This window comes from Choloepus didactylus, chromosome 9 (assembly GCF_015220235.1).
Source record: "Choloepus didactylus isolate mChoDid1 chromosome 9, mChoDid1.pri, whole genome shotgun sequence".
In the NCBI taxonomy this organism is placed as follows: Eukaryota; Metazoa; Chordata; class Mammalia; order Pilosa; family Megalonychidae; genus Choloepus; species Choloepus didactylus.
The window spans coordinates 49,837,061-49,851,119 of NC_051315.1; the positions used below are offsets into that span (position 1 = coordinate 49,837,061).

Here is a 14,059-nt window from a genome sequence, read left to right on the forward strand (position 1 = left end):
AAGTTTGCTGAGTATATCACCAAATCTTTTGAGAAAATTAAGCTGTGAAATGTAGTTGATAGGTCCAAACAAACTCAATTCCAACAGAATTAGGCTTGGCTTTTAAATAACGGCAAGTCCTTATTTTTATAGTATTCCAGCTAGAGATCCCCATTGGTGTTTAGATTGTGGGGAAAATATAATTCACCTCTCTAGTATATGTTTTCATGCTGTGGACAGCAGATGAAGGAGGAGAAATAGGTTATCATATTTAAGACAGTTAACTTTTTATAATTAAAAAGTTATTAATCAGATTTTAGGAACAGTTTTCATTTCTCTGTAATATTATAAGTTTAAGTAAATTAATATTGATACCATTGCCAGGAAATTATTTATGTTTACTGCTGCCCATCCACAGAAGTTTTTCCTATTTTACAGTTTTGAAAAATCTCTACAGCATTCAAAAACTTGCAAAGTTTGATTATAAAATGAAAACAATTTGTAAACTGTTATATGAAGGAGTCCAAATTTGAGAATGTAATTCCCTTGGTGATCAAAAAAGAATATAGAAGATTTTTTAGTAACATGTAAGACATTAAAAAAAAAAAGGCCCATGATACCAATTCTTCAAAATATTATTTTTAATTGGTTGGCATTTTAAACTAAAGTAACTACTGTCAGATGCCACGTATGTGAAAGAAGATTAGAAAACAAATTCCTATGTACCAGGTTTTCAATAAAGTCTGAATTCAGCACAGAAATACTGCTTGATTATTAATCATTTGATTTCTCTTGATTACTAAATTACAGTACACACAGCTCTATTATTCTAAATCTCCTAATTTATTCATGCCAGGATGTATCCACTATTTATTTATTTATTTATTTATTTATTGCCTTTTTAAAATTTTTTTAATTCAATTTTATTGAGATAAATTCACATACCATGCAGTCATACAAAGTGTACATTCAGTTGTTCACAGTACCATTATATAGTTGTGTGTTCATCACAAAAATTAATTTTTGAATATTTCCATTACTACACAAAAATAATAAGAATAAAAATTAAAGTGAAAACAACTAAAGTAAAAAAGAACACTGGTGCCCTTTATTTTTTATTTTCATTTATTTATTTTTTTTGCCCCCATTTTTCTACTCCTCCATCCATACACTGGACAAAGGGGAGTGTGGTCCATATGGCTTTCCCAGTCACACTGTCACCCCACATAAGCTACGTTTTTATACAGTCATCTTCAAGATTCATGGATCTGGGTTGTAGTTTGATAGTTTCAGGTATTTACTGCTAGCTGTTCCAATTCATTAGAACCTAAAAAGGGTTGTCTATATTGTGCGTAAGAGTGCCCACCAGAGTGATCTCTCAGTTCCTTTTGGAATCTCTCTGCCACTGAAGCTTATTTCATTTCATTTCACATCTCCCTTTTGGTCAAGATCTTCTCCATCCCATGGTGCTGGGTCTAGATTCCTCCCCAGGAGTCATATTCCACGTTGCCAGGGAGATTCACTCCCCTGGGTGTCAGATTCCACGTAGGGGGGAGGGCAGTGATTTCACCTGTAAAGTTGGCTTAGCTAGAGAGAGAGGGCCACATCTGAGCAACAAAGAGGCATTCAGGAGGAGACTTTTAGGCATCTACTATTTATTTTTATTTTTATTATGTTTGATTATATATTTGTAAGTGAATGTACAGGTGAAAAATGAATTGCAAAAGAGCATTTTAAGACTAGCATATGGACATAAAAATTTGCCTTGTTTTCAAACATGTAGCACTATAAATTCTCAGACCTGGCAGTTTACTTTTCAGGTAGAAAGTTTGGATGTTTCTTTTATATAATTATATACACATAGTAATTATTTGATTACATTTTTCTTTACCACAGTAGCTGATTTAATTAGGAAATTCTTGTTTTGTGCTAGTGCAATAAGAAAAGAAAAACAAAATAAGATGTAACTATTGGGAAAAACAAGCTAGATTATCATTATTTAAATATGATATAATGTATTTGCAATCAAACAGAAAATCCAAGAGAAAAAACTAGAAAACTATTTTAAATATTAGAATCAAGAATTACAAAGATAGGTAGAAAAGGCAAGTCAGTTCACAATAGCATCTAAAATTGCAAAATACTTAGGAAATAAGTATCTCAAGAAATATATAAATGAGTATGACTTATTTGAAGAAAACTAAAAACATTTGTGAATCGAGATATACTAATATGACTCAGTGTTGTAAAGCTGCTGTCAAGCTTCCCAAATGTTACTGTAATTCTACTAATAAGATCATTGTGAACTTTCTAAAATTTGTTAAATTGATAATAAATTTAACTGCAATAAAAATAATACGAATATTTATTGACTGCTTGTTAAGAGTCAGATTGGAAGAAAATGTTTGTACCTATAACACAAAAATGGCTAATATCCAAAAATCTATGATATACAAAGACTTCCTATAAAACAGTTTTAATAGGCAGTAATAAATTGGGCACAAAACCTAGCCACACTCATTGCAGAAAAAGACAAGTGGCATATCAATATGAAATACAAAAGTTCAACCTTAGTAGTAGTCAAAGAAAAAAATGTAAAAACAAGTAGAATGTTTTTTTCTTTTCTAATTTGAAAAAAAAAGTTTGGGAGAATACTCCACTAGTGCAAAAGTGCATGGATAGAAGATTTTTGCAGGACAGTTTGATATCTTTCAATTTTAAATGCATATCATTCTTTAACCCAACATTTTCTCTTTTAAGGGTTTATTAGGAAAAATAAAATTCTGCAAGTACTTACTTGGAAAACTATGTACAACCTTCTGTTAGATATAAAAAATTAAATTGTATAACATTATGAAAAAATTCCTACCACTCTACCATGTTACTGTTCCTCCCTTTTTTCAAAGGTATCTCTTATCATATATGTCAAGTTAATAACAGTGTTACTGCTCAAGTAAGAGGTAGAGGAATTATACTATGTATCTCCTGTATTATTTTCAGTTTTTGCATTAAGCTAGTGTTATTTCTTTATCTAAAAATAAATAATACCTAAGTCTGTATTAGCCCAAAATAACAGTGGTTTAAACAAGATAGAAAAGTATTTTTCTTGCACTTCAAACCCAATTTGAAGTATTGGCTTTCATCCTCTAGGTCACCTCATGGTTCAGGGTGCTTGTTAGAGCTTGATCCATCCCATCTAGGTTCCAGGCAGCAGGCAGAGAAGGAAGAGCAGAAGGGGGACACCTTAGCTAAATAAGTTCTTCTCAGGATTCTTCCCATAAGTCAGCTGTTCTCCATCATGGCATATTTTGCTCCCTCTCCTTCCCTTAGGATTAACTGGACAGAATATAGTTGCCTAGGTCATTGATCCTTTCCTTAAGCCTCCAGTGTTCTTAGGGGCATAACTTTTCCTTGATGGATGGAGTGTGGGAGTATTAATGTCAGTTTACTATTTTCAGTTTGTTAAAAGGTAACTGAATTCCTTTCTTGGCACCCATTCAGGTTTGTGTCTCTTCTTTTACTGTTATTATCCTTGTCCTCTTGCCTTCACTTCATACAGTTAAACTTTTAAGTCTCTTCACTTTACTTCCGTTGCCCTATGGAACCATATTCCCCTGGTTCTCCTGACTCTTTGGCAGTGGTACATTACACCCTGCCTTTGTTAGCCAGCCCCCTATTGTACCACTGCTATGAGCAGTCCCAAGATTCAGCCCTTGCACCTTTGCTCTTCTATTTTTATATCTTTTTAAAAAATCTATTTTCATGGTTTAACCATGCTAACAGCTTTGCAATTAATTTTTTTTTCCTTTCACTTGAAATTTATTTTCTTCTTCAGCTGTCTCTTAAACATTTCTACTTGCACATCCCGATTACTTCACATGCTACTTGTTGAAGAGTGTATGGTATTGCGTATCCTACTTTCTCCTTCCTCAGAACAGTTCTCTCTACCAGTTTTGTTATCAGTGGCACTCTCTTTTCCTCTTTTCCCACAGCCAGTCTCCTCTCCCTCTCCCCTTCCTATTACCATATACCTCACAGTGATATGTTCTTCCTTATGTATTCTGCTTGCTCTCACCCAATTCTTTCCCTTCCTCCAGGCCACCACAAGGCATAAACACATTTATTTACGTTTGTATACCCATTGCTCTGCGCATACTCCTTTCTTAGTATGTTTCATACTGCAAATTCCACAGTTAAGGACATGCATAGAATGTACTGAATTATTTATTGTAAGCTATTCCAAAAGATGAGTTTCAAAAATTCCTTATATGTTAGAAATATTGCTGGATTTAACATATGGTACCCCAAGAAGATAGTGCCTAATTTCTTCATACGTAAAATGTAAATTAACTACCTCACTGGAATGTTTAGAGATTCAATAAATTAATTTTGTAAATGCTTATATATGTTAACTTTTCATTGCTGATGGCAGTAGGAAAACCAGTTTTAAAACTCTTCATACTCAAACCTCTTACACTTTTTCAATAGTTTTCTAATAGTTTCATGTTTGTTCATTTTGCTTTCCCAAGTATGTTTTATAAGGGCCATTTCTTTAAATTTGTTCTCTGCACCCCCAAATCCACAATACAGTGTTTGATTTTATAGTCAATAGACGTTGAATTGATATAAAATCAAGAAAGAAGTAATACATGTTGTCTTGAAATCCATTAGCACGTATTCAGAGATTGTTTAATGTTGGAAAAAAATTTAATATATTGCTATTTTAGCAGTTTTTGCTCTATTACAAGCAAAAATTGCCATATAGGTGATGTTAGAAAGTATTTGATTAAATGGGAACATGGCATTTTATAGACTGAACAAAGTTAACAGGTCAAAGGAGGGGAAAGGTCAAGGAATAGTCAGAGAAGTATAAAGTGGAGTAAGACATGAAAGCAAAGTTTAAAGGAATAGAAGAGAAAATGGGTGTTGAGTAGCTTTAAAGTTGTTCATAAAATTCAGGAAAACTGAGTCCATTGGAACTGACCTGGTGAAGATCTTTAAAAAAGTGTTACTGAAGTGCCAAAGATCCAATCCTTGTTTGTTAAAGGGTAAATGAAATGGTAGAATTTGAGATACAGGTTTTCCATTTGAGAAATTTGACCATTGCCAGAAAAAGAGAATGAAGTTAATGGGTTTAGTAAAAGCCTCTTGAAGATAGGGGATATATCTGAGGGGATTATGATCACACAACAGACCAAATTCCAAGAATTTCTTAGAACTCTGCAGACCGTGCATGATGGGATAGCCATCTGGGGGTCTTTGTTGATAAACTGTTAAAAACGTTTCAAGTGTGAATAGCCACAAACATTTTCAGTGCTTTTTGTTGGTTGAGTAAACCGAAGAGCATGAATGCAAAAGCAAAATTTGACGCCAAATCACAGAAGTTGCCGTAAACACAGAAGTTCCCTAGTTAGGACACTGCCTGTGCCTGAATTTCATTTGTTTCTACTGCTACCCTTTCTCAATTTTTCCTGGTCACTAGCCAGATTAAAACTATGACTGAAGGCAGACTGTTCTTGCCCAGGTGGTAGATGAGATACATGTATCTTAGGTAGATGGAGAAAATATTTAGGGGTTTGTTGTGATGAATTGGTCTAACTTAGAATGGAAGAGATGCTTACTCTTTTGTCACGGGGGTTTTCAACCTTAGTGTATGCCTAAATCTACAGCTGCTCCTCATTTCCCAGATGGCATCTATGGCTGGGAGTACTTTTTACCATCTGTACTTCTCAAAGAGTTTGTGAACTCTCCCTTTTAATTATTGGAAATGGAAAAACTAATTGGTAAAGTGGTTAAATGATGTAAAAGATTTTAAAAATTTGAGGTAGAGCTTTCTGCATTCCATTTAGCCTTCTGAATAAAATCAATGCTTTAAATGCTGTTTGACCTTCATCTTTGTGTGTCTGCCATCTTTTGATATTTGCAATATTTAAAAATACTTCCTAGGAACTATTTTGTACATGGATTGGTAATTTGAGCCAAGTTCCAAAACTCTTGCTTCCTTCCAGTACTGTAGCAAGTACCGTTGTTGGCATGTGTATAGAACAACTAACACTGACTGGGTATGGAGTAGAAATTAATGTGAATTGTTCCATTCATCTCATATGCTGTCAAGTCGATCAAGTAGTGTCATGATTATAAAAGTAATTTAGAAAGACAACCTTTTAATTTATTGCCAGTATTCCTACATATGTAAAACACTGAGATAGTACAAGAAACAATGTCCCAGTTAGGAAATACTTTTATAACTAGCTAAGAATAAGAGTGACATCTGACTCTGAAAATGAACACATTCTCTGTCTAGGGATTTCTTGATTTGGAGTGTTATTAACTTTTATTTTTCCTTCTTTCAGGTTTATGAGTCATAAATGTATTTCCTAATGATGTGTTGTAAATAAATATCCTCTAATAATTAGGAGGTACAATACTTACCATCTTTTCTCTTTAGGCAGGTTCTATTGGGGAAATTCTCTAGATAGTTTGTCCATTTATAAAATTAGACACTTGCCATCTTTGCTCATTTTCAAGTTCTCTGTTTACAAAACTATTAAGAAGGTGTGAAATGCAGCCAAACTTCCCAGTTTATGGGAAATGTCTGATGATTGCATTTCCTACATGTTCATTGTTCACACATGAAGAAATTTGGCAGCTGTAAGATTATTAAGTTTAGAGTATCCAAATCTAATCCTCACTGGGATTTTGGTCCCCTTATTTCTGCCACCTCACCTTTTGTAACCATCTTTGTGGTAAGTGCTGTGGTGACACTTCTTCCTGTTCATGATCCTTACATTTTCTTAGTTTTCCATTTATCAGGTGCTATGAATAAATCATAGAACAGAGTTCACCTGATGCAGTGTCTTATCTTCAGGCAGTAATATACCCAAACTGTTAAGTGGGAGGTTCCTTCAACTTAGAATCCTTCATAAAAAATTTTTTTTGGTGGTGCTATTATTGGGATGGAGGTGTGAATGCAGTGGTGGTAGCTAATCTAAATTTTGTAATTATTTCGTTGTTACCCTGCTAGAAAATTTATGGGCATACATGTAAGAGTTTGTAGCTAACTCTGAAAATAGTGGAAAGTGGTTTAAGTGTAGCTTTCTGTTGGCTGATTTAATTTTGATTTGGTTTTTAATTTGAATAATTTTTTGATGTTGAAAACTTTTCTAATTATTCTATTTTTTCATGTGATTACTAACGATCACTCATGGAGTAATATTTTTTTTCTGAATACATTTATTACTTTTAGAGATTTAAATATTTGAAGTTATTAAGGCAGAAAATTATATTCTTTTGTTAAGTTGATCAAAAGTTAGCAGCTCCTTTGGTCCTGTATGCTACTACTGGTAGTTAAATAGGTAGTAGGTATGTACAAGCTGGGTTGACAAAAAGAGGTAAAGAAATGGGAAGTTGGGAGTGAACCACTGCAAAACTAGGAAAAGGAAAAGAAGACAAAACAAAAAGATTTGTTTTCAAAATGATGGTGGTAATAGTTTTTATTAACCTGAAAGTTATTCTGAAGATTAGCAAAATTGCTTTTATAGTTCAATAAATTCTTTAAATAAAAGGTTCTGTGAATGAAAATTATGATCATCATTATCTTTGGTGATTATTCTGCAGAGGAAAATGTAAATTTAGAATTTGAAACTGTCCTTTGTGTTTCACAGGCTGTAGAAGAAGAAGATAAGATGACACCTGAACAGCTGGCAATAAAGAATGTTGGCAAGCAGGTGAGGTACACCGTAATAGGTTATACATTTGCATGGTTATGCGCTTTGGTAGAGTTAAAACTATTTTAGGCCTATATGAGTTTTTGTTCTATCCATTCACTACATTTTTTTCTGTTGTGTAAACATGATACTAATTTTAAAGGTCACTGAATTATTTGATGTTGCCAGATTGTCTTTGCCATCTATAGAAAATTAAATCAAACATTAAACCTAACTATAAGATATTCTCTTTAGTGAAAATACATTAGGAAACTTGTGTCCTGATTTAACTTTTTCAAGTATTATTTTCATTATAAATCAATGAAGATAATAGAATGGTAGATCTATTTCATATGTAACAGTTTTTTTTTTAATGCTATACTTTATCAATATATAGGCATCAATATGTAAGTAATATTCCTGAGAAAGCTTAGAGCCCTATTGAGCAATACTGAGTGAAGAGAAGGGGTTTTAAGTATTTGCTTTCTCACTTTTACAAGATGAAATATATATTTTCACTCCTATTTATCTGAGGGTGGGGGAGCACACCAATCAATTAAAGGAATCTACAGATTAATTGGACTGTTTTTAAAGAATGTTGATTACATTTTTCCCCCATTTCATGGAACATGGTTATCATATTGCTGATGTTGGCAGAATTCTGATATTTCAGATGCAAGACACTAAGCTGTCTTTGCTTTCAGCCATCCTACCATATGCTCTGATCCCATCACATCTCACAAGCTATGTAGGTTTGGGCCAGGACCATTCTTGGATGGGAAATCTCTAAGAATCACCCAGCTGCCACACGAAGTAATGTAGATAACTGAGGGAAATGCAGTACCAATTCACTCTGAAACCCCAACTACTCCAACAGAGCAGTAGGGGCAAAGTCCTGGCTTACATATCATAAATGGGGAAACCAAATCTCACTGTGTTCTGAGTATTATAACTTAAAAACAACAAAACAAAATGAAATATAGTAATCTTATTCTTTCATCCTGTGTCATATATTCACCCTTAGTGTCTTTCTATTAATTTTAATCTAATATATTATATTAGATCGCTAACTAGGTGCTCTGCTCTTTACAGAATTCAGTGACTATTTTTAAAATAAATGACTCTGAGACTTTCTTAATGAATTTAAGAATCCTTTTATATACCAACTGATATTTTTTAAGTTTCAGGGTTCATGTTACACAATTAACCCTTTCTAATAATAGAAATCTTTTTCTGTATTAAATTTGCATCACACTGCTTATGTACATTATTGTTTATTTGGTTATATAATTGATTTTGTATATTAATGTAGATTTCATTTAACAGCAGCAAATGAAAGGACTAAATTAGGTGAATTTGAAAAATATGTACTTGACCTCATTTAATAATCATCAGAATAATTTTTTAAAATATACCTAACTGGTTTGGCTTGCTGCATGGCACACAGAAAAAGATGCCTCTGATTGAATCAGCCAATATCTTTTTCTCCTCTCAGTCTTTTTCACTTTCTTTCACCTAAATGCCCCTAAGGCTTATTTCTGAAATAAGGAAAATTTAATATTGTGATCCGTTTACTTGAAATTATTTAGTAGCATGTTTTTTGTTGCATGCCTTGATTGTTTAAAGAAATCAGCATATTGAGGTAGGTTTAGAATAACACAGCCAAGAAATAATTTCAGTGATGATACATTTGTTTAAAGTTAGGATTCTTGGGTATTTAATAATACCCATAAGGAAATGTTTCATTTGAAAGTTTTTTATTGTGTACAATATATATCCCCTATTTCAAAGCTTTCAAAATCAGTTGAAAAACTATAATCAGCCTTAAACACAAATATAAATTAAGCATTTTAATTTAAATTGCTTTACTACAATGCAATTTTAAGCCTCATTTTAAAGTCACTGTATTTCAAAAATAGATTTGATCAAGTTTAAATTAAAGGATTGCACCTGTATAATTTCTCTAATCCATTTCTTCAAAATACTTGTGTGAAACATTTATTCTTGACAGTTTAGAATTTATCCAAATTATATTTAAATTTTTTGGACTATAAACTTTTGATGCAAGAATTTTTTCTGAATCATTTAAAGGAGTATTCCTGAAATACCAAAATTAATAGAATCCTGATTTCTGCCAACACTTATAGGAGAAGGATGAGAATTCATGTTGAACTCTTTATCTATTGGTATATCTGCTTTGAGTAGGGTACCTCCATGGACATTCAAAATATGTGAATGTCAGGGAATATACACACATATTCAAGCATGTACACACATATGTATGCATACACTTGTTTTTTTAAAGCAGATGTTTGTGGGCTGTATAGAATTCTATGTTACTCTTTTATAATCTCTGAGTTGGAGTCACAGCATTGATTCTGTACATCCCAAGAATGTATAATAAATTAGGCAAGTTAAGGTTGTAAAATATATATGAATTTTGGTCTGGCTTTCTTTACCAATTTCAACAGCTAACTAAAAATATAATCTAAGTAATTTATCTACTAGTAATATGGTTCTTTTTTCTTTGTCTTTTCTGTTTTTTTTTCTTTTAGGATCCCAAACGTCATTTGGAGGAACATGTGGATGTACTTATGACTTCAAATATTGTCCAGTGTTTAGCAGCTATGTTGGATACTGTTGTATTTAAATAAAGCAACACAAAAACCTATTAGTGATACTTTTGGTGTATATTACTCTGTTGTTCCGAATGCTCAAAATCAAGGGACCTCTGAAGGTGTATTTGGTTAAATGTAAGACATCTGGCATCGTTTGCAGCACTGTAACACCTTTAGTCTCAGTTGTGCAATTACTTCTATTTCTTTAGTCAGGGTCTTTGCAGATTCCAAAGTTGTACAAGAACACATCAAAGTGGACAAATTTTGTTACATTTCCATTTACTATTTGAAGAAATCAGTAGCACAAATATATTTTGATTGTTGCTTACAAAATAAAATACGTTTACAATCTATGTCTCTTAAGGTCTTTTTTGGCACTGGGTGGAATTGACAGACTAATATTTGACAGTGCTATAGAAATCTCACACAAAGATATATTTATTTCCCTTTACATTTTAAGATCTTATAACACATAAAACATCAACATGGTAACAAAACTTCACAAATGTAAAGTGTTGCCATTAATGAGTGATTTTCTACCTCATTAGTGAGTAACCCAGAAAAAAATGTTGACATATTTTATTAAAAGCATTTGTCATAAGTTAATATTGTATATTCAATATCTTGTTAACATACTTTCAGGATCTCAGAGAAGTACATTTAAGATGGGAAAGGAGGCAATTTTAATTTAGACTTTATCATGTTTTAAAAGAATATATTCCACTAACAGTTTGAAGCTGTCTGGGAATTGGCTACTGCAAACTCCACTAAACTTTCAGCTAAGACAGATACAGAAAGGACATAATATGTCTCCAAAGCAAAATTAGAAAAGTAGCCAAAATGTGAGTTTAATATCATGAGCACATAAATAATAATTTTGTTACTGTTTTTTCTCATTCTTTCCCAAATAAAACTGTAGCTAGTTTTCTGATAGGAAAAAAAAAAAGGCTAATTTCATTTAACAGATGACCTTAGCCTGCTTCTAACCTGACATAAGTAACTTCCCCTGTTAAAATGTACTCATAGTATGGCACCATACTGGGTACAACAAGGAATATGGAAAAAAATAGGGACACAATATTTAATTCTGCTCTGTTCCCTTCCTTGTGAAAATATGGCAAGAATGTTTCTAAGGTTTCATTAAAAGATTTACTTCAAGTTTTAGAATTTAGTCTTAACCTACTAGAGATGTTATGAATGATATGATAAACCAAATTACACCATACTTGGGTGATACAAGGCTCCCTTAGTGGTCTAATGAAAAGTTACCAGAAAAGTGAAAGTGGCTTAAATTCTCAGTATGCTTAACAGTGCCTTTTTGGTGGAATAAGGGAATATCCTGAGCATTTGTTGCTTGGCATGTGATTTCTTTTTAGTCATAAGTTAGTAGCTTTATTTAGGACATGTAATATGTATTAATTTAAATTGTTAGGTTTACAAACATGGAGCAGTTATTAAATATAAGTGAAAGTTTTCTGTTTGCCTAATTTAAACTTGGGGGGACAATTTTTTTTGATACATGGGTTCTCCCTTTATAAATTAAGATTCTAGAATTTTTTCTCAAGATATTGTTGACTAGATTTTTTCATATAATCTCAAAAGAAGCCCTCAGTAATCCAAGGGGCTATTCTCAACATTTAGATTGAAAGTATGTTTTTTTCACTTAGTTTCCTAAAAGCATCTCTTTAGTGAGTATGCAGCTAATGCTTGTGCAGTCCCTGTCCTTTGCCCTTATTTGATCATCTCAACGTCCTGTACTCCCCAAAACTAAACCCCATTTTCACCCACTTGGTTTATGTTGGAGATATCTTCTTAACAAAATCCCTCTAAGCAAAAAGCTTACATTTTCTTTGTAGATTTGCAGTCAGTTGAGATCAGGTTGCCCTAAGGGAAGTTTCAGTGAACACCTTTGTCTTTTGAATGTGCAATTCTTTTAGCAGCGGCCTAATGCTCCAGGCCCAGTTAGGCATTGAAAGGATGCACTTGATTGATCACAAGCTCGTTAAGCCACTTAAAGAGGTGTGTGTGTGGTTATGTGAACATCTCTTGACCCATCTACCACACAGACAGTTAAAGCAGCACTGGAAGCAAATCCCTGCTTCCCTTTCAGACTAGCTTCATTATTCAGTGATTTGCCTGGACCAACAGCATCTGGGTCTTTTGGGCGCTCATTATATATATGGAATCTAGGTCTCACCCCAGACCTACAGAATCAGAATCTGAACTTTTAAAGATTCTAGGGCAGTTTGTATGTATGCACAGTAAAGATTAAGAAGCACCATGCTACAGAAGTAAAGCTAAAGGGCAGGTGTGATCCTGAGGAAAGCCTAAGTGTTCCTTCTTGAGTACCTGGGTGAATCTTAATTATTCCGTATATAAATTTAGATGATCCAAAGTGAACAGAGTGTAGATACCTCTCCTAAACGAATTCCTTAAAAACTCTGAGGAAGATACACTCTACCCCTTTCCTATCTTTTAGCCCCTTAACATTTCGTTTTGACATTCTTCATTTAAAAAAAACAAAAAACAAAACAAAAAACAGTTCAGTGTGCCCAGAATGACAAAACCTGGGTGGAATCTTGCCCTCTTGCTACACACTTAAGAATCTGATCCACTGAGGATGGAGTGCAGAAGCAGTACAGGGAGAAGCATTTAGGTACAGAAAAGCTAATGATCCAAGAAAGGAGAAAACAAATGTGGCCCAAATAGGTCAAAAGTCTCTTACGAGGCCTCTCCCCTCCCAGCATCCCAACGCCTCAAAATAGCTAAGGCCCTCTTGTTTATGAAGCTCTTGGCCAGGGCTGATTTGCTATTGAAAGGGGAAAATGGTTCTGGCTTTTATTTTTCTCCCAGAAAACTGTCTGAGCTTGAGTCTGGGACATCTGGTCGTCAACCTGTCCAGCTCAGGGCCGCCCGCGCTGGGCCTTGATTGTGGTGCCCCGCTGGAGGCGCAGCTGGTGCCCTCTGCAGCCAAGGCGCCCAGCCCGCTTCGGGAGAGCGCAGTGTGGTTTGAGCGCTGACCGCTCGCCCACCGAGCTACCGCTCTAGAAATGCACTACCGCGGCAAAGGTGCGCGGAGGTGTCAGGCCAAGTCTGGTGAACCCCACTCTGCTGGTGCCCAGGACCCACCCAATGCTCCCAGCGCCACTCCTCCTGAGGGATCTACGCGGGCCCAGAGAGGGCGGACACACTAGCTCCAAAGCAGAAGCTCTACCGAGCCGCGGAGCTCAGGCAAGCGCCTCCCGCAAGGGAGGAGTAGATGGACCCTGGGGTCTGTGCCGCCCCGCGATTCCTCAGTCTCCCGGGCGGCGGCTCCCTCTATCCAGGGTGATTGCGGATGTGAGACAATGAGCCAGAGTCAGGCGCGAGCAGGCCGGCCTGGGCCGAGACTCCTGGCGCGGGGAGGTAGCCTCTCCGTTAGCCGCTGATCCCAGGCGCTTGCTGGGCCGAGCTGAGCTCAGGCGCTTTCGCTCCTCCTCCTTCCCGCTCCGCTCCCTCGCGGGAAACCCGCCGGAGGCAGGTTGTGGAGACGGGTCGCGGGAAGCAGCTTTGGGCGGATAAAACCTCTGCGGTTCTTGGCCCTCTCGTCCAGGCCGAGGGCCGGACTCCTCTATAGAGCCAGTACCAGGAGCTGTCTCTTCTCCCTATACGTCGGGGTCGCTTTGGATCTTATGCTATTTATTTGTGCCAACGTCCTTTTAAATTTGTTCTTTATTCTTTCTTAGATTCTTCCTCTTCCTTTAAAATCACTGGCAT

At 35.2% G+C, this 14,059-nt stretch overlaps 1 protein-coding gene across 1 annotated transcript in view; it reads left to right on the plus strand.

The window, feature by feature from the left end:
- The window catches only part of PSMD14 (proteasome 26S subunit, non-ATPase 14), a 136,020-nt gene extending 125,364 nt beyond the window's left edge, over positions 1–10,656 (plus strand). The window contains exons 11-12 of the mRNA XM_037849877.1: positions 7,644–7,706; positions 10,241–10,656. Of these exons, the coding sequence (XP_037705805.1) occupies positions 7,644–7,706; positions 10,241–10,339 (162 nt within the window). The 3' untranslated portion in view covers positions 10,340–10,656. The remainder of the gene's footprint in view (positions 1–7,643; positions 7,707–10,240) is intronic.
- Positions 10,657–14,059: the final 3,403 nt, after the last annotated feature.